At 36.2% G+C, this 23,491-nt stretch overlaps 1 protein-coding gene across 1 annotated transcript in view; it reads right to left on the bottom strand.

Annotated features, from left to right (window-relative positions):
- The window catches only part of Kair1d (Kainate-type ionotropic glutamate receptor subunit 1D), a 227,897-nt gene that overhangs the window by 128,157 nt on the left and 76,249 nt on the right, over positions 1–23,491 (bottom strand). The window contains exon 4 of the mRNA XM_072006141.1: positions 6,317–6,501. Coding sequence (XP_071862242.1) covers positions 6,317–6,501 — 185 coding nt within the window. The remainder of the gene's footprint in view (positions 1–6,316; positions 6,502–23,491) is intronic.

The following is a 23,491-nucleotide window of genomic DNA, read 5'->3' on the forward strand; positions in this document are numbered from 1 at the left end:
AACTTTCTTACCACTTCACTTTCCATCAACCTCAGTGCTTTCCCAAACGTTTCACGAACTAATCACCTTCTTTTCGTACATTGTAGGAAAACGCGATTGGAATTACAGCGGAAGAGCGAGTTCTTTCGAATTAAAGCAAGCAGCAGCGTTGGTTCTTTCAGCTTCTTCTCTCATGAATATCGCGTTACCTTCGATCATTTCGATTCCCAAGTACGCCGAATGAAAACATTTCGGTCGTCATGGTTGAAGACCTCGAGCAGTGATTTCCTTCCATATAATCACAGAGCTACTTCCTCTTACTGAATTTTGTATTTCCGTTGCAAATCGAGGCCACGAAAGGCTGGAAGAAAGCATCGACTGAGAAAACACAGTCAAAGGAATCACCTTGGCTAGGCGCTTGAAAAGACTCGACGTCCTACAAGCCACTTCTCTCTTCATCGCGGTAAACTTACGAGCCGTCGACCAAAATGCGAAAAATTTGCCGACAACCGGCTACAAATAAACTCCCTCTGATTCGGTTCCTCTTCCTTTTTGCACGGTAAACCGGCTTCGCCGTGCGCCAGCTGCTTCTTCCTCGTAGTCGAGGAAATCTATGTTTCCAGCAGAGTTCCGAGGACCGCGCTTCCGTAGATACGGTTTTCATAAATACTCGACGAACCAGTTTCGAGGGAGATAAGTCCATCTGCATCGCCACGAAGAAAGTTGACGTTATATTTCCTGGGCTTTTAAAGGGGAATTTTCATCTCCGATTAGCTTTCGGATTTTACGAAGATTTCTTTCGAATAATTTATGTTGGAATAACGCAACAATATTTAATCATTATAGTTTTTCGATGTATTATATTTCAAATAATTATTTCTTTAATTAGAATATGTAGATAGTTTACTAGGTGGACTTTTGTTATTACTATTTTTATATTAATTATATTTAATTTTACAAGGATATAATATCTGAGTTACACGTGGCAAGGAGTAAGTTCAACGTGTAAGTAGAATAGACAATTATTTAGAGTTGTATCTAACTTTAGATTTGAATGCAAATATACCATTTCCAATAATTAAAAATTTAACAAGCTAATCGTATTACGTTTGAGCTGAACATTTCATCACGACCAATTTTCCAAAGATTTACTTAGAGTTCATCAATTATTACGAGCTCGAACCAGAGCTGAGTACTTTTTCTATCTCCTAGTACCATCTTCGCGTTTAGCTCGATTTTTCCAACAAAGTTGTCTCTTTCTCTCGCCCCCCGTCCCCCTCTACTGTTCGAAATATTTCCAACGAAAATCCTAGAATATTTTTGTTGGCAAATGAAAAAATAACTCGCTACCTCGTCACGCAAACTTATTATGTTTAATTAAATCGAGTTATTAGTGAAAACATGCAGCATATCTTTGTGCACAGATAAATATTGCAGGAAGCAGAGACATTTCGAACAAAGAACGTAGCAATACGCCACTATATTCTGTAGAGAAGGAATACAAAATGGCCAATTGACAATGTTACATGCGTTTACAAAGGAATTCTATACGAATGTACATTGTAGCGTGTATCTTTCATTGAACGGCTATCTTCTCAAATGTTCTGCCGTTTCAAATTGAACCTGTTGAAAAATTGATCAAAGCAGTCGGATGAAAATGTCTCCTGAAATTGAATGGCTCTTAACAAAAAATGAATCTTGTTCACAATTGTCTTTCTTCAGGACAGCAAAAAAGTATTTAATACTTGTTTAATACGTTTGAATTCTTTTAAACAATTTAATTATACAATTTCTAGGAGTATGTCTGTAATTATATTGCATTGAATTATGAAGTTGTGAATCTCATAACAAAAGTTGATTTTGCAGAAACTACTAATTCATTCTTGATAGTATCAATATTGTATATAATAATATTAAGTGTGGTTTCTAACTATTAGAGATATTATAACATAATATGTAAAACAAAAGAAAATTTGACAAGGATAAGTTTTGTTATAAGAACCTGAATTATTCTTGAAAATTAATCTTGGAACATTTCGAAATTCGAAAATTCGTAATATCGTTGCCATAACATGAAGAGAGTTAGTGGTGTCTAACAAATATCTTCCCAAATATTCTATTCGAAACTGAATCTGTCAAGGAATCGGTCGAAGCGTAATTGATCTCACAGTATTTTGCAACTCGCAATAACATCGACGCCAAAGCAGCCAAATAAATATATTTCTTAAAATTGCTCGTTAGCTTCGAAACATTTTAGAATTTGAGGAATTTGCAGTGTCGTTGTCGTGATACAAAGAGTTGGTTGGTGATGTCTAACACATGGCAAGAGTTCAATTTCGTTGTACAGTGCGTTTACACTATAATTGAAATTCTTACTGCGACGCAGTAATTCCTGCGCTCTTTGTACCGTGACATTGTTCTGATCTCTTTGATCGACGTTCTTCAAAGTCAGACCACGCAACCGGAAATCATCATTTATTGGTCCGCGTTGCTCTATCGAAAATCGAGAGCCGTGGCAGATTAGAAATTTTTCTCTTTCACCCTGAAAACGCTTTGTAGCCTGCTCGTTTCAGTAACTTGATTGACCATGGAACGATACCGTGTATCTCTATCGAAATTTTTGAACCTTGATTCTTTGAATCTGGTGTTCGTTAGTTAAAAAGTACCGGTTTCTTTTTGATACAAGTAGCATGTTGCGATTTCAATTTTGTTCACTCTTTTTTTGATATTTTTCATTATCTATGGTCCTACGTTCAGTTCCAACTTACTCATCAAAGTTTTACCGTGCGATAAACTTCGTTCCCAAAGTAGCTTTACTTCTTAAAGTTTGAAACAGATTGAAAATGTGCAATAGTAAGCCGTAAGAATACAACAATATTGAAAAGAATATTTTACATACAGAAATTACAAGAGAAGAACATGGTAGGTACATCGATTTCTTTTATCTTAATGTCACTTTATGACTAAACAAGAGAATTTTAGTATATTAGATTTAAAAATGTAAGACCTAAGAATACCTGATAAATTGAGCTGATAAATTTCGTCGAAGCCAATAGTATAATTTTTGAAACAAGTTAATACTAACATTTTATTTAGCAAACGTTAAAACATATTATTTAAAAACTCATTTAGTCAAATTATTAATTGTTATATACCTTTCTCATCGCGTTTATAATATATCTAATTATAATCAAAACTTTGGAATAAAATTCGTGTTACACTTAGTATTGAAAAAATAGAACACTGTCGTTCGGCAAAGCGAAGTAATATAACTCAGAAAAATCAACACTGCCTATGGACATTGAATCTGGTCGACTGAAGTGATCAGAGCGTTATACGCAAAGATAAATGGTTCGATAAATGTTGCAAAGGAATATAAATATTTTTCGCATAGCGGGTCGTGTATGTTTTATCGAAATATCGTGTTAATTTCCAGCGTGACTGTCGCGAGTCGTGTACTGCCGTGGTTAACATAAAGCTCTCGTTATTGTCCGTCCTTTGTTCGACGAACATTGTTTTCAGCCATGTTTCAAATTTAAAACATCCTGTTTCGGTTTTGCCGTCCATAGTAAAGCAATGTTAATGTTCAGTTTCACTCCGTCGGCGATCCGTGTTTTGCCGGGAGATTTATTTCTACGAGCTGGTGCGTTTTTGGTCTGCGCTCAACGAGGAAAATGCGTAGCCAACGAATAAAAGGAATAAAGAGACAGTGGAAATAAAATAGAGAAAGTTCCGTCTATCGTATCGTTTGCATTAGAACACCCGCCATATTCAAGCCATCATATTAATTCCGTTTGCGTTCCACTTGCTGGTGGAAACCGACTTCCGCCGCGTTTTCAGACTTAAAACAATGCTCCGAGAGTCGATGAAATATCACTGGTTATAAAGAGGCGGAACCAGAATAAAAATACTGGCTAGGATACGAAGAAAAGCCAACAAATTTTCATGGTTAGTGCGTACACGAATACGCATTTGTATCATGCATAGTGTTCCAATAGTCATTGTCCAAACAACAATGTGGCGATTTTATGGCGATTTGAAAAAATACATTAAAAATATGAGATAAAATTTGTTAATATTTTAATTAGATGTTATACTCAATGGCTAGAAAAAGTATTTATCAAAAAATATTTATCGAAAAGTACTTTCCAATGAAGCCTTTTTATCAGGTTTTAGATAATAGGATTGTAGTATCAAATAACACGAAATTTGATACACTTGGACTTAATTAATTAATACGTAAATCTTATTGTCGATTAAGCTATGATTACTAGGGCACAGATACGAGTTGGTGTTTCTACGCTATATCAACGGAGACACAGCAGAGAAAGATTTTAAGCTCCGAAGCTTAACTTGGATAGCACTGCCGTAAGCCATCATAAAGACCAAAGTGTGCTTTCTCCAAGTTTAGAGAATTCACTCTTGTCCTATTCTATCTACATATCTTGTTTCAAAAATTCTGTAGAAATGTAATATTAACTTTATGCGCTGTGATAAAACAGCTTGTTCAACTATGAAAAACTTTATGTGATTTTGTAAAAACAAGATTGTAAACATTTTAATCTAACTTTCGAATTGAGAATCTTAAGATCAACATCATGTAATCGTACGACACGTAAGTGGTTTACGAGGAATCGAAAGAAACCTATTCAAAGTTTTATGGACTGATTGTACCATAACAAGGGTTTACGATACGACAATCAACGTCGAACGATGGGGAAGAAACTCGAAAATTTTTGAATCCGAATTGGAATTCGAAGTTTCTGATACGAACGTCTCTTAAACTACGTGTGCAACTTCTTTGTGGTTAGAAGTAAATACGAAGCCTTGTTCATAAACTTGTCTTCAAAGTCTTAAGATATATTTTCATATAATATTAAAAGTCATGGCTTTTGTTACGACATTCTATGACATCATGATATTCTTATGTGACTATTTTTATGTAATTTAATATCATGATATTTAGTTATATTTAAACATAATGTCGAAATAGTTTTGTAGGCTCCTTGCAATTTCTGTGAAATTATAAATTTTGTAGAATGAAAGTAATAGGGTTGGTAGAAAATGAATGAAAGATGTTAACGTAACACGTGTTGCTTGTTTTTAGAAAAATTCGTTTCTCGAACGTTTCCATTCGTTCACGTAGCAACATTAATATCTTTAACAACCTCTTACATCTTCCATCGAAAGAAGGCGCTTTGATGAGGACTTGTCCTCGAACGCCATAAGTTCGCTCTTGAGAAAACGTAGCAGAGGTAAATTTTTCGTGACAATAGGTGCTCCAAGAGATGCATCTTCGAGCAAGCAAATACTAATAGATCAGTGGTAGTCGACAGAAAAAATGTTAAAGTGTAGAAAAATTCGAGAGCGGCAAATATTAGACAACGCGTTTGCAAGATTGCATTCGAGATACGAAAGACGAAAGCCTCGTTAAGTCGAGAACAGACCGCCGCTTTTAATCACTTCCCGCTAAAAACTTTCCTTTAATTAAGAGAAATTCGAAAACTTTTCCTTCTTTTGTCCCAACTTCTGACTTACAATTGTCTAAACATATGTGTGCGTGCGTGTGTATGTGTGTATGTGAGCGCGAGCGCGTGTGTGTGTGTATCGTTTTTGATAGAACAAGTTTAAGAATATTTTCTTTGCTTCTTCATTGAAAGTACTTTTCCATTTTGTTGTTCTTGTCAAATGTTATGTTTATCGAATCTCATAGTAAGTAGGATAGAATAACATTTGAAACTGTGGTATGAAGTTGTTAAGAGAACAGATAGTCTGTCAAGTGAATAGAATGTGATATATTCCTATCTACGATTCTTTTTAATTTAAACTGATATAGAAAGAATGTCGAACTAAGTAGATAGAAAATAAACTAGGTATATTACTAAATGACAACATTGTGCAATTAAGAGTTAACGAAAATCCTGATTTAAAACTTTTGAAAAATAAACCACACAAGCTTGTACCATCTTAACCAATTCTGATTAATATCAAATTTCAACATCAATTTACTATCGAGATTATTTCAATAAAAATCCTTTATCTACTAAGAACGTATATAAATCAACGAAAAATTCCCTGTAAGATTACCCATTTATCATCTCGATCGATCAGTCTGGTCTATCCACGTCGATTTATCGAGGAAGAGCGTAACAATCGCGCCTGAGAATGCCAATTAACGTGACTGGGAACTCGATTGGAACTCGAGCACGTCTACTTTCCACCGCGAAGGAAACGATTAGTCGACAAGCCGAAGAAAAGGGAAACGTAGAACGCGGAGATTTTCGACGGTGCTCGGTGATGCCTTGATGAGGGTGTTATTCTGAGAGTTTGTACGTACCTTGGAAAGTGTGGTGGGGTGCGGATAAAGGTTGACAAGGCAGCTTTGCCGTCTGAGCCGGTAGTCCCAGCGTGTCTCTAAATGGGGAATCTCCATGGTATCGCAAATGCTTTGTACATGGGAGGCGGTGTGCGCGCTCTGCGGCCCAAAAATCGCCGCTACACCGCTTCGCAGCAAGTGGCACACTGAAATCAAACACGACTCTACGTTATGTACACGGATACGTACACTTATACACAATGTTATTTGCTCGTTCAAGTTTCGCGTAAATTGCTTCAATTTTCATAAAACGAAGCTTACTTTTGGAAAAATGTAATGTTGCAAGTATGTGAATTATGACACAAGTTGAAGAGTTCAACAACGGGTGTTGAGAATGGGTGATTTTAAATTTAGTTTGAGAAGATTGTTCGAGGAAAGCAGGTTGTGAAATATCCGGGGATATTACATTTTTGTTAGTTGACTCGAGAGAACAGTTCGATGTTTGAAATGAAATGATGGCCAAAATTTTAACTTAAAGATCTATTTGCGGATGTAACAATTACGACGAACTTTAAGAAAATTAATACATTTGTGTTAATAATATTTTAAACTAACGTGGTCGAACGTGAAAAGATTATTAAGATTAATATCGTGAAGGATATAGCGGTTTGATTATATAAATTTTTAACTTGCGTATATTCTAATATTATCGAATAAAATTCGTCTTATAATATATGCAATAAAACATCGATTAACCGAGATCTTAATGCCGACTGAAACTTACAACTGTTACGTGTATATTCTGCGTCTTGAACGAGAAATGTATTGTTTTGAAACTAAACAACAAGTGTATTATATGTCTCGTATGAGCAAAATTAATTTCCAGACCACGGTTAATCGAGCTTCTACTGTATTGTATATAAAAAAAGATAGTTGAGATTTAATTAATGAAAAACTGCATTGATATATAAATTCTGAGTGTTGAATTCACATCGAGAATTTCCAGCCTTCTACTATTGATTTCATAATATTTATCAAATATCAAATTCGCTGTGTTTTAGAAATACTATTTAAAAAGGTAGGTAATTCATGCCATAGAATCAAAATATGTAGTTTGTTCGCCAAGTAAGTATATACGAAAATAGAAGCAAATATTTGGAATCAATAAAAGTTTGCTTGAAATCGCAACACCGGAAAAGATAAAATCACGAACATTATTTCTCCAGTTTCAAAAATGCACTTTTATGCTCTTAAAAGATTACGTTGCGTAATAACACGAGTAGTAAAATAAAGAAAATCGTTCGCATTCGTATCGTACAATCGTGTAGGAAAGAGCTTGAACTGTTAGAGCGCATAACGTAACTATCACTCGGTTGCCATTATCGATTAATCAGCCAAACTCCCGAAACTTCCATCGTACAAACTTTCCCCTATATCCTGTCTTCCATCTTCCCATCTGCGACTTAAAGGGTCACCATGGCGCTTGGCAAACGAGACATCGCTCCGGTTACGATCTTTCCTATCCAACGTATTTAATCAATCCCTTTCTGTCTTTAATTTGCCAAATAAATGTTTCCTTTGTCATCAGTTTCAACTTTGATTACCGTAGGAGTTCCGAATAAATTACCAAAGTGTAGGATAAAGTTTATTCTGTTTACCAGAGCGAATTGCTTCACGATGGAAACTTTGTTTTCTTCGTTTACGTAATTGCTATCTCTGCAAAGTTATATATCTTAGATTATCCGTTTTTGAGCTGCTTGACTCTTTAATTTAGATTTCGCGTAGATTGTAGAAACATACAGGTTCGTCACGTAAACTTAATATGTATGTTATACTATATTGCACCGACTAGTATACTTTATAAACACATACATACACATACGTGCATTTCTATACATGTCACCAGTATATTATATACCCAGTCTGTAAAATTTACAGAAATAAACTATTCTTTTTCTTTGAGACATTGGACATTAATTATTTGCGTGGTTAATGAAATTGAGACATTCAGAAAGTTAATTAAGTTAATCAGTTTGGCTTTTCAGAAGCTCATATAAAAATCTTCAATAAAATTGTTATATTTATCAACATAAAAATATTCTCAAACTTGAAAGAAAATAACTATCGTAATAATTACATAATAACAATGTTATACACTTCATTCCTCCATACGTTTCGTAACACAAGCTGCTGTCGACTTTAATTTTCTCTAGGGTATTTTATGTTTTATATTTTTCACCATCCGCAAAAGAATACTTTCCTCTTCGGGGAAACGGCGTAGCGTTAATTAACAAGGTATTTAGGTAATCACGTTAATGTATATCGTGTTTAATACGTTTCATAACGGGATAGCGTTACGCCGAGCTGACTACGAGGAAGCAGATTATCGAATGCCAGTCACTCGTAATTAGTCGTGACAGGTAATATTTTGTAATTGGATTCGCTCCTCGTTAAAGGTGTCACTCCGTATTTATATTTATTATTCTTTTTCCGATTTTATTCGTACGATTGAATCTCGCGTAACGGGTTCTCTTCAATTTTCTGGCTCGTTAAACGCGTTAATCTTAGACGATTTTGTCAACCAGATCTCTTTGCCATGTACGCTTTAATTATGTACATGCAAAGAACATTGAATTCTCTCGCGGCTTCGGCCCTTATTCCACGCAAGCTCTTTCATTCGCTTTGAAAGATTTAAAAGAAGCTAGGACAGCCGTAGTAATCTTCAATTAATGATAAACTATTTTACTACATTCTTCTTTTTGTAAATTAATTGAAAATGAAATTCGTAGATTAATAAACAAGCAGTAAAGGAAGAAGAATTAGGCACTGAACGAAGGTGACATGCAAATATTTCCTGAACCATTTACCCTCAACTCAGCACCAAAGATCAATTTGTGAATAAAATATATCGGTTTTGTTGAGAACAATTTAATGAAACGTAACATTGCGTTTTATAATAAAGGAGAAGTCAATGAGAAATTCTTCAAATCTTTCGTGAGTATTTAGTGTTCACACGATACAATTCTCGGCGTTCCTTAGTCGTATGAAGGAAAATCTTCAGTTAAAATAAGCCATATAAGATACATAATATTAGATTGTTCGGAATGTTTATAGCAAAAGTTAAGAAAAGATTGGAATCCAATGAATTAGCCGATATTTTGTCAATAAGCTAAATTTGTATGAGATCAATTTCCTGCATTTCTAGTAGGACTTTTTCTCAGAAGACCTAAACACTGAAAGTAAACGAATATTACTTGATAATATAATAATACTAATAAACTTAGTAATAAAAGGGGACGTCAGCATAAGTGGAATTCTAGCGTACTGACAAACTACTAACAATTAAGTAAAATATTATTTCTCGGGGTAAATATTTCAGGAAGTCATCGATTACGTCTATACATTAAATACAATTTTTACGCGATATATTTCGTAGACTACAAAATATTAGAGTTAGAACCTTAAACATGAAATTTTGTACGTGTTTCTCACAATATACTTTGTAATATGGCTATTGTATGCGGTTTTAGTTTTCTGTTATTCACGTTTCTCTTCGTTGATAATGAACAATACGGAGAATACACGAACGTAAAATTCCTTCTTTTTCGTTAATACGAAACCATTCGGATTTCTATACGGTTTTCGCGTATACGGATTCGTGGTTCCGATTGGACCATCCAATGAAATTGCATCTGGAATTTCAATATACCGAGTATCATACTTTAACCTTTAAACGCCGCTAGCACTGTCCGGTATTGCTTTGAGATTCGACTTCTTTTTTCTCCTCTGTGGTCGCTGCCTGTGTTCCACTTGGAAGCTGACTTTGCGGACCGATTACAGAGATTCCGATTGATAGAGGATGTTCGTAAGTACCACAGGGAACCACGAAACCCTTGGTCGATGCTTTTGTGGTATGAAATCTAGCCTGCAGGGGACATTAGGTGGGTTTCTATCGAATAAATGATCAAAAGGCAGCGGACGAATAAAGCTCTTCTTATCGGTGACAACGGTGTGTGTTTGCATGCTTCGCTGTGTTCCCTGTGCGTTCATTTCGAGTGCATCACCATGAAAGTCGTTCGCAAACGCGCCACGAGCGGAATAATTTTTCGCAACATTGTCGAAATGATTAGGGAGAATAACTTTGTACGTATTGCGGTGATTCAAGAACGAATGGATTTAAAAGAATGAACCTATCTACCAAATGTAATTTTTAGATTTTTACACATTTATATATGTGAAATATCCAAATGAATAATACGTAAAATATGTAAAGTAGGGTATTCATTATCATTTTTAATTGGTAAAACGAATCTCCACCACCGACGGTATCCTTTCTCGGAAAAAATCCATATGAGAATCCAGGAAATGGATCTTTAAAAACATCTCGTACAAATTTAACATACGTACTCATTCTAATATTATCGACAAAATATCTATATATTCATTTTATTGGAACATTTTCTTCTAATAAATGTGATAACTTCTTTTCGTAATTGAACTAAATTGAACTAAAAGATTCTAAAGATACAAATAATTATCGCCGCTAATATTCTAAAACTGCTACTAAAGAACAATATTCTTTTACAATTACATCATAAGCTTCGCCACAAAAGCATATGTTTCTACGAAAATCTCATGTGTTCCCTTTTATCTATTTTCGGACAAAACACCTGGGGAGTTTCTATCTAACCAAGTTATGTTTGTTCATTGGAAATGTACGCACGATTCTCCATTTTCAAAACGAACTTTCTTCACTGTTCTGGAAGAGTCGTCCTTTTATACAAATAAACGCGAAGAATAAAGGGTGGTCGGTGTCTTTCCAAAAAGAAGAAGATGAGGGAAAAGAGAAACAGACGGAAGGAAACTTACGAAGAAAGTTTTCCTCGGTCTTCGAATATTCCTTTTTACTTAGTGGCCGCTGGAAGCTTGGCAAAACCAAGGAGAAAAGACACTCCTAAAGATAAGGTAAGGGAAACGCGCTTCAGCATTCACAAGATCATCGTTCGTCCTACGCGTGCTGAGGAAACGAATGCGATACCTTGAAATATGTATTTTGCAACATATCCGCGGAAGAAATACGATATATCTCGCAGCAAGACCACGTATTTCCTGCTTGAATCCAGTTCGTATCATCCCGGCTTTGCGAGTTGATAGGATTATCTCTTGTTAATGTATCAAAGCCAGTTGGCAAGCTGTGTGCAGCCTGAGAAACACCCTTCATCCCTTTTGTCCTTTACCTAAACTGAAGTCCAACTGCATCTAACTCCTCGAGTTTCCCTTTAAACGTTCGACATACGGATAGTAATTATAAAGCAGGTCGTAGTAATATCGGATACCTATCTTGCTTCTTAACTTGGAAAATCTTGTCTAAGATACAGATAGAAATAAAAAAGAATAAACTTAGGAAATTTTATTTGAACGCTATGAATTTTGTAGACTTCATGACTTCTCTACTTAGGAAATTCAATGATCGACAATCGCCAGAATTGGCAATCTGGTATTTAGTAATGTAGGCTTCTATTATCTTAGAGCAAAATATACTATGTCGTGAAACTTATTTTTAATTATTTGCACGATTCTTTAAATCGTGGTACATTATACATTTTTGTTTGAAAGTCTTTGAAACTTTCTGAAAGTTTCAGAAAGCTACATTTATTTGCTTCCATAGCTCGAATAGCTTCTATAAAACCGCGGGTACTCGTATTTCATACATTTTTCGTTTACCTTTGTTCCTGACATTTGGAATATTCGTTGAAACATTTATTTTGTTGTTTATTAACAAATTTTTGAAATTGACAGAAATGTAAGACACAAAGGGAACGTAGTCATTTCCATTAATAAATCAAAACAAAATTTGTGCGTTATTCCTTATATAAAAAATACTAACCCCAAATCTCTATCAGTATCATGAATAAAAGAAGAGTTGAAAAGAAATCTTATTTACTAATAAATAATTCAGAAAACACTTACATAAATGGTTCCCAAATTTCATCACAAATATCGTCGACACGAAGGAAAAACTTTCCTTAGATTTCTTTTCCCCACGAGCGTATTTACGCGATAAATTGGAAGCCTCTTCGAATACCCATATCACGTTTGTCCCGTCGCATAAACTTCATTGTGTCAAATAATAATTGTGATATGTAATTTAGTTGGGACAGCGTTCGCGAAAAGAATAGCGTTTGTAGAACGAAGAGGAAATTATTACTCGACGTATTATTCGAGCGCAGAAGGAACTGGAAAAGATACAATCCTTCTGCCGGAAACGATATATGTCTTTATCCTCAGGAGGCTTCTCTCCGTCGGATCCATTCGAGTGTTTCAGTATGTCTGTTGGTCGACTCGCCGTTCCACTTGGTTTTCCAGTACGTAGCGGACCACTCTTCTTCCGTATTCGTTCCTTATTCAAGATTAGGCCGTCTGTGTGTATACCAACCTACTGTAGAGCTCCACGATTCCCTTTCTCCCTTTCCCCCTTCGTACTTTATCCTCTGGATTTTTGTCTTCACCACGAATTCTCCCGGTTTGCTGGATCCCTCTAGTCCCTTCGCTTTTAAACGAGTACTCCTTAATTCTTATTCACCGCGTGACGGCTATGCTTTGTACATTTTCTCTTCTCGTTCCTGTCTTTTCTCTTTGTAATTTTCGTTCGCGATGGAACTCTGTTGAGAGTTATAATTACATATTGATAATCCTAAGTGAAACAAAAGGTCAAGAAAAATCCAAATCTGGTCGTTGTAAAACACTGTCATCCTCATGATTATATCTCTTCAAACTAGTCAACACAAATCTATCAGTAAAAAGCGTAAGCGATAACTAAGGAAACGAACTAACCATCTTTAGCACATCGTTGCCGATCACTTAGAACTCAAGCAAACTTATTTAATATCGTACAGACGGTGAAACATTCGAATTTTTACTACACCTCGAATACTTAGATTCTTACCAGATGTCTGATTCAAACAATATTGAAATAGATTCTCACAAATACACGCTCAGATTCAAAAGCACGCTACTTAGAACACAAGTACTATTTCTACCTACACGCTACTCTGTTTGCTAAATAATATTCCAATAAGAAATCCTCGAAGGTTTAAAACGTTTAAAAAGAAAAAAGAAATCAAGTAAAAGGAAATAATGAAAATTATATTCCTTCCGAATTGAAAAGATACGTTGTAAGATTTCGTATAGCGAATATCGTAACCTCGAAATTTCGTCGCACAATCGCTTCGTTCAGGCTTTGATAACCCGGTTAAGATACGACACGCTACTCTACTCATTCTCCCCAGATTTCCGCGGGAACTCGAGAAGACCGTTTTATCGATAGATCGATATTTCGCGGGCGTCTACCTTCATAAAATCCCTTAAATATCTGTAACATAATAGTCAACGATACGACCACGAAAACACCATCGCTTCCGGCCAGTGGATATCGGCGCGGTTAATAGGGTAGTCCATTTTATGAGCGGATAGAGAGAAGAAACGAAAGGAAGAGAAAAATAGAGAATTGAAGGGAGAACGAGAACGTGGTTCTAGACATTTATAGCTTCTGCCCTATTGAATCCTGATCGGTGGCTCGATTGAAAAACTCGCGTATCCTCGTGATATCTGATGCACGCAGTATCGCGCCTTTAAAACGACTCGCTGTTGACTCAGAACAATGTACACCGCTGCGAAATGCCTGGTCGAACGGATTGGTTCCGCCTTTTGCTTGCCTTCTTGTTCTTCCCGTTGAGGTTTCTTGTTTTACGAAGTCTTGACGAGCTCGACATTTCTTTCGGGGCAAAGACATAAGCAAATCTGTGTTGCCAACGACAATCTTATTTCTCAGCAATACGTATGCATATCACTGATATTCTTACCTTTTATAAGAATAAAATAATGTCTTTCTGTCATCTTGCATGATATAACACCATTTGTAAACGAATGAGCTGTTGGAATGATAAACGACGCAAATTTCAGAAAATTGGAAAATGGTTTCCTCGGCACGAGGAAAGATGGAAAATACGGAACACGATGAAAAAAATTCTAGGTACTAAAATACTTCAGTGGATTTTCCAGGATTATCGCAACCACAGTTATCATCAGAAATGTCATTTAAATTGTGCACGAGATAGATAAAGCTGTAATGTATAAATAAATAAATAAATTTATCCAGATACTTTTTATCCTTTATATTTCCTTGAAATCTTTAAAAGTGGTAGATATCGAAATTTCCATTTTTGGCACTTACTTCGGTTACCATTTCTGACACACCAAGAAATAAGTATTGCTCGATTTGGCGACTTTTCAGTAAAAACAACAGCGACGTGGAAAATACAGATTGGATTCATTGACCCAAGTGTGACTTCGTTGCTGGCCACAACATCCGTAACTCCGAAACGTATATGCGTGATGCGGTTTATGCTAATTTACACGTAAAACCGCGATAATTTTCTAGCATGCGGCATGAGAGAGAGAGAGAGAGAGAGAGAGAGAGAGAGAGAGAGAGAGAGAGAGGGATGGGAGGGAGGGAGCGAGACTGTCGCTAAGCAAGGACTTCAGGCTACCGCCGTAAAGTTTCGACTAGAGCTATTCCCGCCGGCCATTTACTGGCCGACAAGTAAATTCTGATTAAATAACAGTAATTAGCAGTGGCGGGCCGGCGATTAGATCGCTTCAGATTTAATACGGCGCATAATTAATCGCGTGCTGTATCGTTGCGCGGCCAAAATTGAATTACGACTAATTCACTGCATTACACGCGCAGAACAGTTTTCTTCGCTGAACAGATACCAAGCGTAGCGTTGTAAATCCTGCTCGTGCTGCTCCGTTCATTTTTATTCGTCGCATCGTTATTGACTTTTAACGTGAATAGTAAGTGCTACAAACCACTTTGTGTTAGATTTTAGCTATTTGGCTACGATGTATCGTTGGATATTTGAGTTAGTGTAACAAAGTTAACAGTGTTATGCACTTGTACATCCTCCTTGAATTCAATATCATGTATCAGATTTAATTATCTGTTAATTGTGAACTTTGCTTACTTCGTTACTTTTGATTCTGTCCTCTGTATTCTCTTCTAATATAATATTTCTGTATCTTTCTCGCACATTCATAAATCCAATTCATCAAATGTAATAACTAACCTACAAAGGAGTCTACTATCCGAACAAAACCTTTCTTACAAAATCAAGCAGGAGAAAAATTTTCCAATTACAATCGCTCGATCGAAGAAGAAACAGCTCATAAATGCTGCAATTTCCGCGTCACGCCTGACAAATACCATCGTTGGAGGATTAAACGATTACATTGCTGCCTATTATCGTGAGAAGCGTGTGCTCTATTTTCTGGAACACGGCGAAATTGCATCGATACACAGAGGATAGTCAACATCAATGTCTTATCGAGAGGAGCACCTCGTAGAAAAAATTATAACTCAGATATCTCTCCACACACTCGAATAAATATACTAACCGGAATAAACTCAATTCTGTTTTATTTTGTCATTCGTTGTAACTGGCTCCATCCAATTCTCGCGTCTCACTTTATCTGAGATGTATTTGCGTTGAAAAACCTGACCATTTTCGGTTATTTCTTTTCGCGACCTCGATCCAACCTAAATCGATCACTAAGAGGTTCCTCTCGTGTCCCCGTTGCAACCAACGCCTGGAGAATCGTTTTCGTTTATCCGAAACGAGGAATTATGCTAATTTGGCAGTTCAATGAACGACAGTCGGAACGATATCCGTTCCGTGTAAGGGAAGATATATCAAGGAACGGATAAGAAAGACGATCCAGAACGTTGTAGGATGTCAAACATTCTTGAGAACGTGTTTCATCTCTTCGCGACGAGCACTAAATTATCCTCTAACCTTCCCTATACCGTGCTCGATGAGCAATTGACTATTGTGCCTAGGAACGTGGCGGATTGTTTTCTCAGACGAGTCGTAAATGTCAATTTGATACCGCTTCTCGAGTACGGAATACTAATTTTCGAATTTGTAGAAGTTCCACGAAACTAAGAAAGGTAATTTCGAAAATTTTTGTTTTACAGAATAATTGGAAAATTTCTAGGAAAACAAACGAAATAGCGAATTGTTCCAGTTTTAGATCCAGTTTTTCAAAATCACATGTACTTCGTTTGGTAATTATTTTATTTTTTATTTTAAAGAATTTTATTTTTTATTATGAATAAAATTTCATAACTCTATTGCCTGACTAGAAAATGTATTCGGATATATTTCAGAATGCAAATAGACTAAACAGAAATTAAAGACACTGGAGAATTCTTTCGTTTTCTCAAGAAAAACAGACACGAGCAAAAGCAAGAGTAACTCTTGTCCCGAGCCTTTCGATTGTTTAAAAGACTTATTACAATTCTCGCGAAAGTAAAAAGATTACCCCCTTACAGCCGATGAAGACCTTTCGAGCGACAATAACAGACAGTCTCGCTTTGTGTGTGATTCAATCGTGTTTAGCGAAGGAATGGCTTCGTTAAGCAGGATTTATGTTTAACGTCGATTCGACGAATGACCCGAGACCTGCCACGGCTCTTCATCACGGCCACAGTTGGATCGATACACGCGAGGACGCGTCCTTTCTTAAATGAAACGGCCATTGTCACGCCAAGACGTGCTTTATCTACTGTTGCGCCATTCCTGCCGATAGGGCGGCCGCGTCCATGAAAAACCCAAGGTAGAGACGAACAAGAGGTGAAGATGAAACTAATTTCCTCCTGGGACGCTACAACGAATCGATGTTCCACGAAATGTTGCATCGCGTGCAAGATCTTCTCCTAGTACACCGGTCTTTCGCGAAACTACGAAAACTCGAAAGATGTAATGTCTGCCGGAAAAATGGGAAAGTAAACCGCACTTTCTGCAGTCTTTTTTTAACGAGAGGAACGCTGAGCCGTAGAAATGAAATGTGTATCATTTTCGTCAATTTATATAACGTAGAGAAACATATTTCGTTACATAACGAAGAGCGTAGCTAATTCATCGGATGATGAGCCAGTTTCTGTCACTATTATGCATCGAGAGAAATGGCTACAAGGATAGCGTCACGTTTTAAGTGTCACGTACAAATGTAACGTCCACGTGCATGGAAATACATTATATTTGTGCATGGAAGAAGCAATGTTTTCGTAATAAATGTAACAAATTTGCTATGCGAAATTTTAATCAAAAAGGGAATATTTTTGTTTTTTAATACGATTTTTGTTAAAGACAGCGCGTACATAAGTTTGTATTGAAAGTCAACAGTAATTATTAACTTCTAGTAGCTATTACTTTTTATCATTTATGCAGTAGCAATTAAATACATATACCTATGTCACGTTGCATTCCCCATTAGAATGCCAAGCGTGTTCATTTATTCAAACAGATTTCTAGTAGCAAGTGTGTCTTATATAGAATTGTACATAATATTAAAACAATAAGAAGACTTTGATACACAGCGTTAATTAAAAACTTTCATTCTTTATTTGAGATACACCTCTTCATGCTCGATATTTCATATGCGTAAAATCATTAATTAACTCAAATAAATAAATTTATTTTTTTAATATGCATTTATTTTTTATAAAAGTGATGTCAAATTCAAATGCATTACGTTTCCTTCGCGAATATAGTTGCAAAAATGTGTCTCTCTTATACATAAGTACTAAAAAGCCATTTTCTCTCAGGCTACGAAAAAATTCGTAGCCTAGAAAGGTTAAGAATCTTTGCTTTAAAGCAAATGTATTTTAACGTATTTTAAAAAAGCATTTTTCGTCGCTGTTTGTCGTGTAAACATGAAATTTTATCGAGTTAATGAACAATTTTCACGTTTCTAGCAAAATTAGACGGGAAACCGTATTTGACGAGCATTTCGCTAGACATTTTGAAAGTAGAGAAGCACATTTTGCGGCTGAAGAAAGAAATGTGTGTTTTAAAAGTTGCTGAGCATTCACGAATGCGGATACACGTACGAACTTTTTTCTCCACTTTTGCCTCTCTATGTCCATTAAAAGATCTAAACGCGTGCGTTACACGATGCCTGGTTGGAAGTCTGGTATTATCCGAGTTTTCTAGGGACTTTAGTAACAGCCCAAACATGCATGAATTTCGCACGCATTGTTTCCTAATAAAAAAACAAAATATCAAGTTATATGAAGTTAATACCGATTATCCTGAAAGCGACAAGAAAAGAAGAAAATAATTCGAGACTTTTGGAAGTACTTTATTATTATTCTCAACTATGATGATTATACAAGAATGAAATCATAACTTCAGATCTTTGTTTTAATATTGCAGAATTTGAAAATGTACAAGGCGACAGTGAGTGAGCAGGTGATTCTATTAGAATCTCAAGCAAATTCCTTCGTCTGGGTAATTCAGGTGTCGTAGCAATGTGAAAACGTTCAACGATTTTCTCGGAAGCGATTCAAGTGAGCTGAAGAAGGTCTAAGAGGGGGGGGGGGGGGAGAAAGAGAGAGAAAGAGACAAGAACCTCGACGTTCTATTTTCCGTATAAATTCAGCGACGTAAAAGGAGGGAAACGTCGTGCACAAGAAACGCACGCCGTCTGCACAAAGAAAACACGCCCAGGGCTAAATAATATTACGATGCCTAAACTTCATTTCGTTTCCATATCGTTTACTTCGTCAGGATTGCCTCACGGACAAGTTCCGAACCGTTTCCTCGCTCCCTTATCGCGGAAACAATTTAATTCTTATCTGGCTGTGCTATTACAAAGGTTGGAAGTTATTCTCAAGGCGTTTTCCACCACGGCAACTGATGTCTCCTCGTTCGTTCAAACGAACCGTCGCCGACTTTAGATAACCTGATATTAACTCCAGAGCCGCATCATCGCCACTTCTGGAGCCATCTTCAATTTGTTTCCCATTAATCAGTCTGTCGTTTGCGGCTAAAGACCGTAATTTAAAGTCAGTACTCCGCGAATGTTGAATTATCCGACTATTATTAGTATTTGACGTTAGATCGTTTCATTAATTTCGTCCCTTCTTTATGAGAAGTTTGACATGAAATTAAGAAGAAATATCATACTCGCCTTAATTACCGATGTATCCTCTCTTGTTCTATGTCACCTTTTCCCATATAGAAACTATCTTTTTTTATCCTATTTATAAAGTATTCGTGACTTGGAATTTGGTTGAAATTGGTTGGTCAAAAAATATTTGTGCATATAGAAATTGCAAATAACTTTCAGTTGCAGCTTGTTTTCTGGTTACTATTACTCTGTCAATCTGTTTGAAATTTCATGGGTCAAAGATTCAATATTAATTGAGATAATCAACAAGTAATAAAGCACTGTGATTTGGACTGGAACAATATTGAAAGTCATTGAATGTTATTAAAAATCGATAATGGGAAAACGTCACAGTTTATGAAAGTAATTTACAAATGTTTATATTAGTAATTTAAAACACAAGTAAATAACAACAAACTCACTTAAAAATAGATTGGATTTAACTGAGCGTCACATAAAAATATTTGAAGTCCAATTAACCAGAAACTGAACATTTGTTTCCTCCGTCAACAAGAAGAAATATTGTTTAAAAATCGTTCCTCTTACAAACAATGTTTCTCGAAAAAAGATGATTCTATCATGATCTTCGGTAAACTATACGAATTTTCTGTAGTACACAGTCTACAACTACGTTATCAACAATCTCATTTACCTAACTCCGTTTCTCTTCCGTCCAGTCCACAAATTACAAGCCGATGTACTTATCGAAACCCAAATGTCTCGGAAGAATGTCATCTCGAGCTGAAGCAATTTGCATTCGAACATGCTGGTGAATTACAGGCTCTCCCGACTCGAATAGAGCGCGACAGCATCGACGCAAAGGATATCGCTCCGCGAAAAAATACCGATAGAAGCAAAGTGGTTCTCGTGCACCGGTATTCACGACCATAAACGGTCAGCTCGAAGCTCGTGCCTCAGCATCACGCTTAACATTATGCCTCCTAATAAAAACTCAAGAGTGTGCCACTTTTCTTATAACGATCGTTTAAATCGCGCCTCCACTGGAGAACCGGTCGCATATCAACGATACGGTATTATGAAAAAAAAAAAAGAAAAAATTAAACGCGCCGAAAAATTGCCTCGATAAAAGCGGAAACGCGTTGACTATGTATTTTACGACGTTGCAACATTATAATTCACGTGCAGGACCGTTGTTAAATAACATATGTAAAAATTTCAACTTTTAGAGTGTCCAGACGGCGCCACCTTAGATTGTTGGCTATTGATACAACCAGGTATTGGTATTGGCCAGGTTATAATCAGAAGTAACAGGCTCAAACTGTGACTTGATATCGGTAAAGATTAGAATATCGTTATAGTGAAATAATATATATATAAGTTGCATAAACGTAACATTACTGAAAACATGGCCTAGGTATTGCTTCGTTAATATTATACAATATTATACGATATTATACAATTGTAAAAAATCGATATATTAGGTTGTCTGAAAAGTGCCTTTCTTTCGTAAATGTGCTTTTTACAACAATGCACCTTCATACAAACGTAAAACCAAGTCTGTGAAGTATCGCGATGTTTATCTCAACAGAACGAAATAGATCGTACGTAATTCGACAGAATAATATAAAACAAAGAACGTTGTGCATCTATTATTTCCTCATAAGAAACTTTTCGGACAACCTAATATTTATAACACAAAAAGAATTGATATTTATATATATGATAATCTATTTTTCTTTAAATTATGAAAAGTTTTCTTGTATCTTTGTATTACATACATGTAATTTCTGGAAAGTATCTATTTCTCTAATACATTGCTTACACCTTGATAAAATAGTATGCAAGTGACTTTATTTACAGTTACTTAACTTGAGTCACTTAAAGTGCATTTACCCACCAGTTCTTGGTCTTTAGTGGGTTAAATAAAATTGTTCGCAAGAAGTACACGAGTATCTTTCACCGCATGATATGGTTTGTACATAGTGATTTAAGAGTATCGTTGGAGGATCCGCTTTAGGATCGGTTGGTCAGTAAGAGCCGTGCCACTTGCAGGAGAAGCGTGCACGGCCAGCAATGAAAAGAGAATGACGTTTCAGAAGGGCGAGCCGTATATCAGCTCGACCCACATATGAGAGTACATAATTCAGCCAGAGGATCGGCCCACTCGCAGTCACTTCTGCTCGATCGACTCGTATCGAGCTTCCAGCCTCGCGAAACTTTGCGCCCCTTCACCGCGTTTCTTTTCACTCGCCTGAAACTTTCGTTGCTCGAGCAGGCCACGAGGGAAACTTTTAAGAATTAACTGGACGTGTTAACGTGAAAAGTCTCGAGATCTCAGTCCTTTGTACTGTAAATTTAATGCGCTGGTTGGACGGTTCAATTGCACTCGTATCGATACGAGTGCCTATCGTTAAATGGCTACCAGACTTTCCTTTAAATGGAAAGTAATTTCTGAGACTCGAACGTTCGTTACCCTCCTTAGTTAAGATTATCCTGTCTAGCATGTTTTTCCACTTTTCAAGACATGGCGAAATATTTCGTGTTTTTCACATTGTTTTGTATCTTTTAAATACAATTATATGAGACGCCTTTAGTTTAATTAACAGTGTTTATTTTATCCTTATTGTTGTCTGTTTTGTTTGTTTCTTAAATATTTTTATTAAGACACATAAAAATTTAACAGTTGTGTCAATAATTATCGCTCGAAATCTAGCAATTAAGTTTCAGATAATAAAAATGCCGCGACATATATATCAGTAGCAGCGCATATATTGACCATACTTAGAATTGGTTCAGTTTCTTGTGCTTTTTTTGTAAATTTCTTACATATGGCATTTTTAGATAATTTTGAAGTAACGTCAATGTAAAAGTAGAAAGCAATATTGGGTTACATTGTTGAAAAAGATTTGGGGGTGAGTTTACATCGATGCAACTAGAGCATGTAGAATTGCAAGTTGTAATTTGAAGAGGTAACTCGCATCTGCCAAATATCTTCCTAGAAAGCTACGTAAATTTCAGGAAACACGAGCTTTACTCTAATTCGTTCGAATAGGTTGCCGTGTTTTTTGGTGTAATATATTACAGTTTCGAAATTGAAACCGTTCTCTCCAAAGTGTTCTCCTTTTATTAAATTAGATTTCGTTCCTTTAACCGAAGCTATTGAAATATATCGTACCTCTACCTTTCATTCTGTTCGCATATATAGAAACTCGGGAGTAGAAACGTTAATTAAAAAACCTAACCTATTTTATCGCTGCAACTTCAAATAATTTTAACTGGGCTCTGTTTCAGAAACTCGTCAAAGAAAAAGGAAGCAAACCAATCTACTTAAACAAACCCCAGCGCCAGAATCGAAAACAGTGGTGCTACGATTTCATCGCAATGTGTCGCAAACCACGCTCGGTCCATCCTAAACTTCTCTGGAAACCCGAATCACCCCATTGGCAAACAACCTGGGGCAGTTGCGCGACACGCTTCAAAGGAGTTGGTGAAATAAAGACGGGGTCACCGAATTCGGTGAATCGAACCTCGTGTCTCGTAATTCTGAACACAATGTTCCGGAATGATAGGATTTTATTGGCGCGACGAGCGACGAACCGTCTCGTTCGATGGCTTCTCGCGCTAGTTACGCATCGAAACGCATCCGTTTCCCATCCTGAACCATCTATGAGCTTGCAACATCGTCATCCATGCTCGTCAATTAGAATAAAACTACCGTTAGCGATCGAAGCAGACGGACAAATTTCACCGACGCGATTTCCTATACAACAGACGATAATAACATCGCTGTTAAACTCATACACAAGTTCTACAACCTGTTTCGATAACCAAGTGCTTTCGACTGACGCAATAATATGAGGGCAACAATCTGTTGATTTATCTGAGTTAAGTAAGATACAATATATTGCAAAATACAACTTTGAACTTCGTACAGGATAGTTGAACTTGTTATACTTCATCAGATACCACCAGCGTCTGACACGAAGAGAAAGTGGAACTTTGGGTATAAATGAAAAATATGACGAGTCATATTTCTTGTCTTTTATGAAAGAGTAACTATAAAATTCAATATGTTACTGGCCAATTTTACGTTAAAATTTTTTAAGATCTTTCCATTTGTTTTTGGGATTAGATATATGTTTTCGTCAGTGTCATGAATATCCAAAAAGTATTAAGGATGTTAGTTATGTAAACTGACATTAATCAAGTTAAACTTAATAC

This window comes from Bombus fervidus, chromosome 6, assembly GCF_041682495.2.
Source record: "Bombus fervidus isolate BK054 chromosome 6, iyBomFerv1, whole genome shotgun sequence".
NCBI classification, from domain to species: domain Eukaryota; kingdom Metazoa; phylum Arthropoda; class Insecta; order Hymenoptera; family Apidae; genus Bombus; species Bombus fervidus.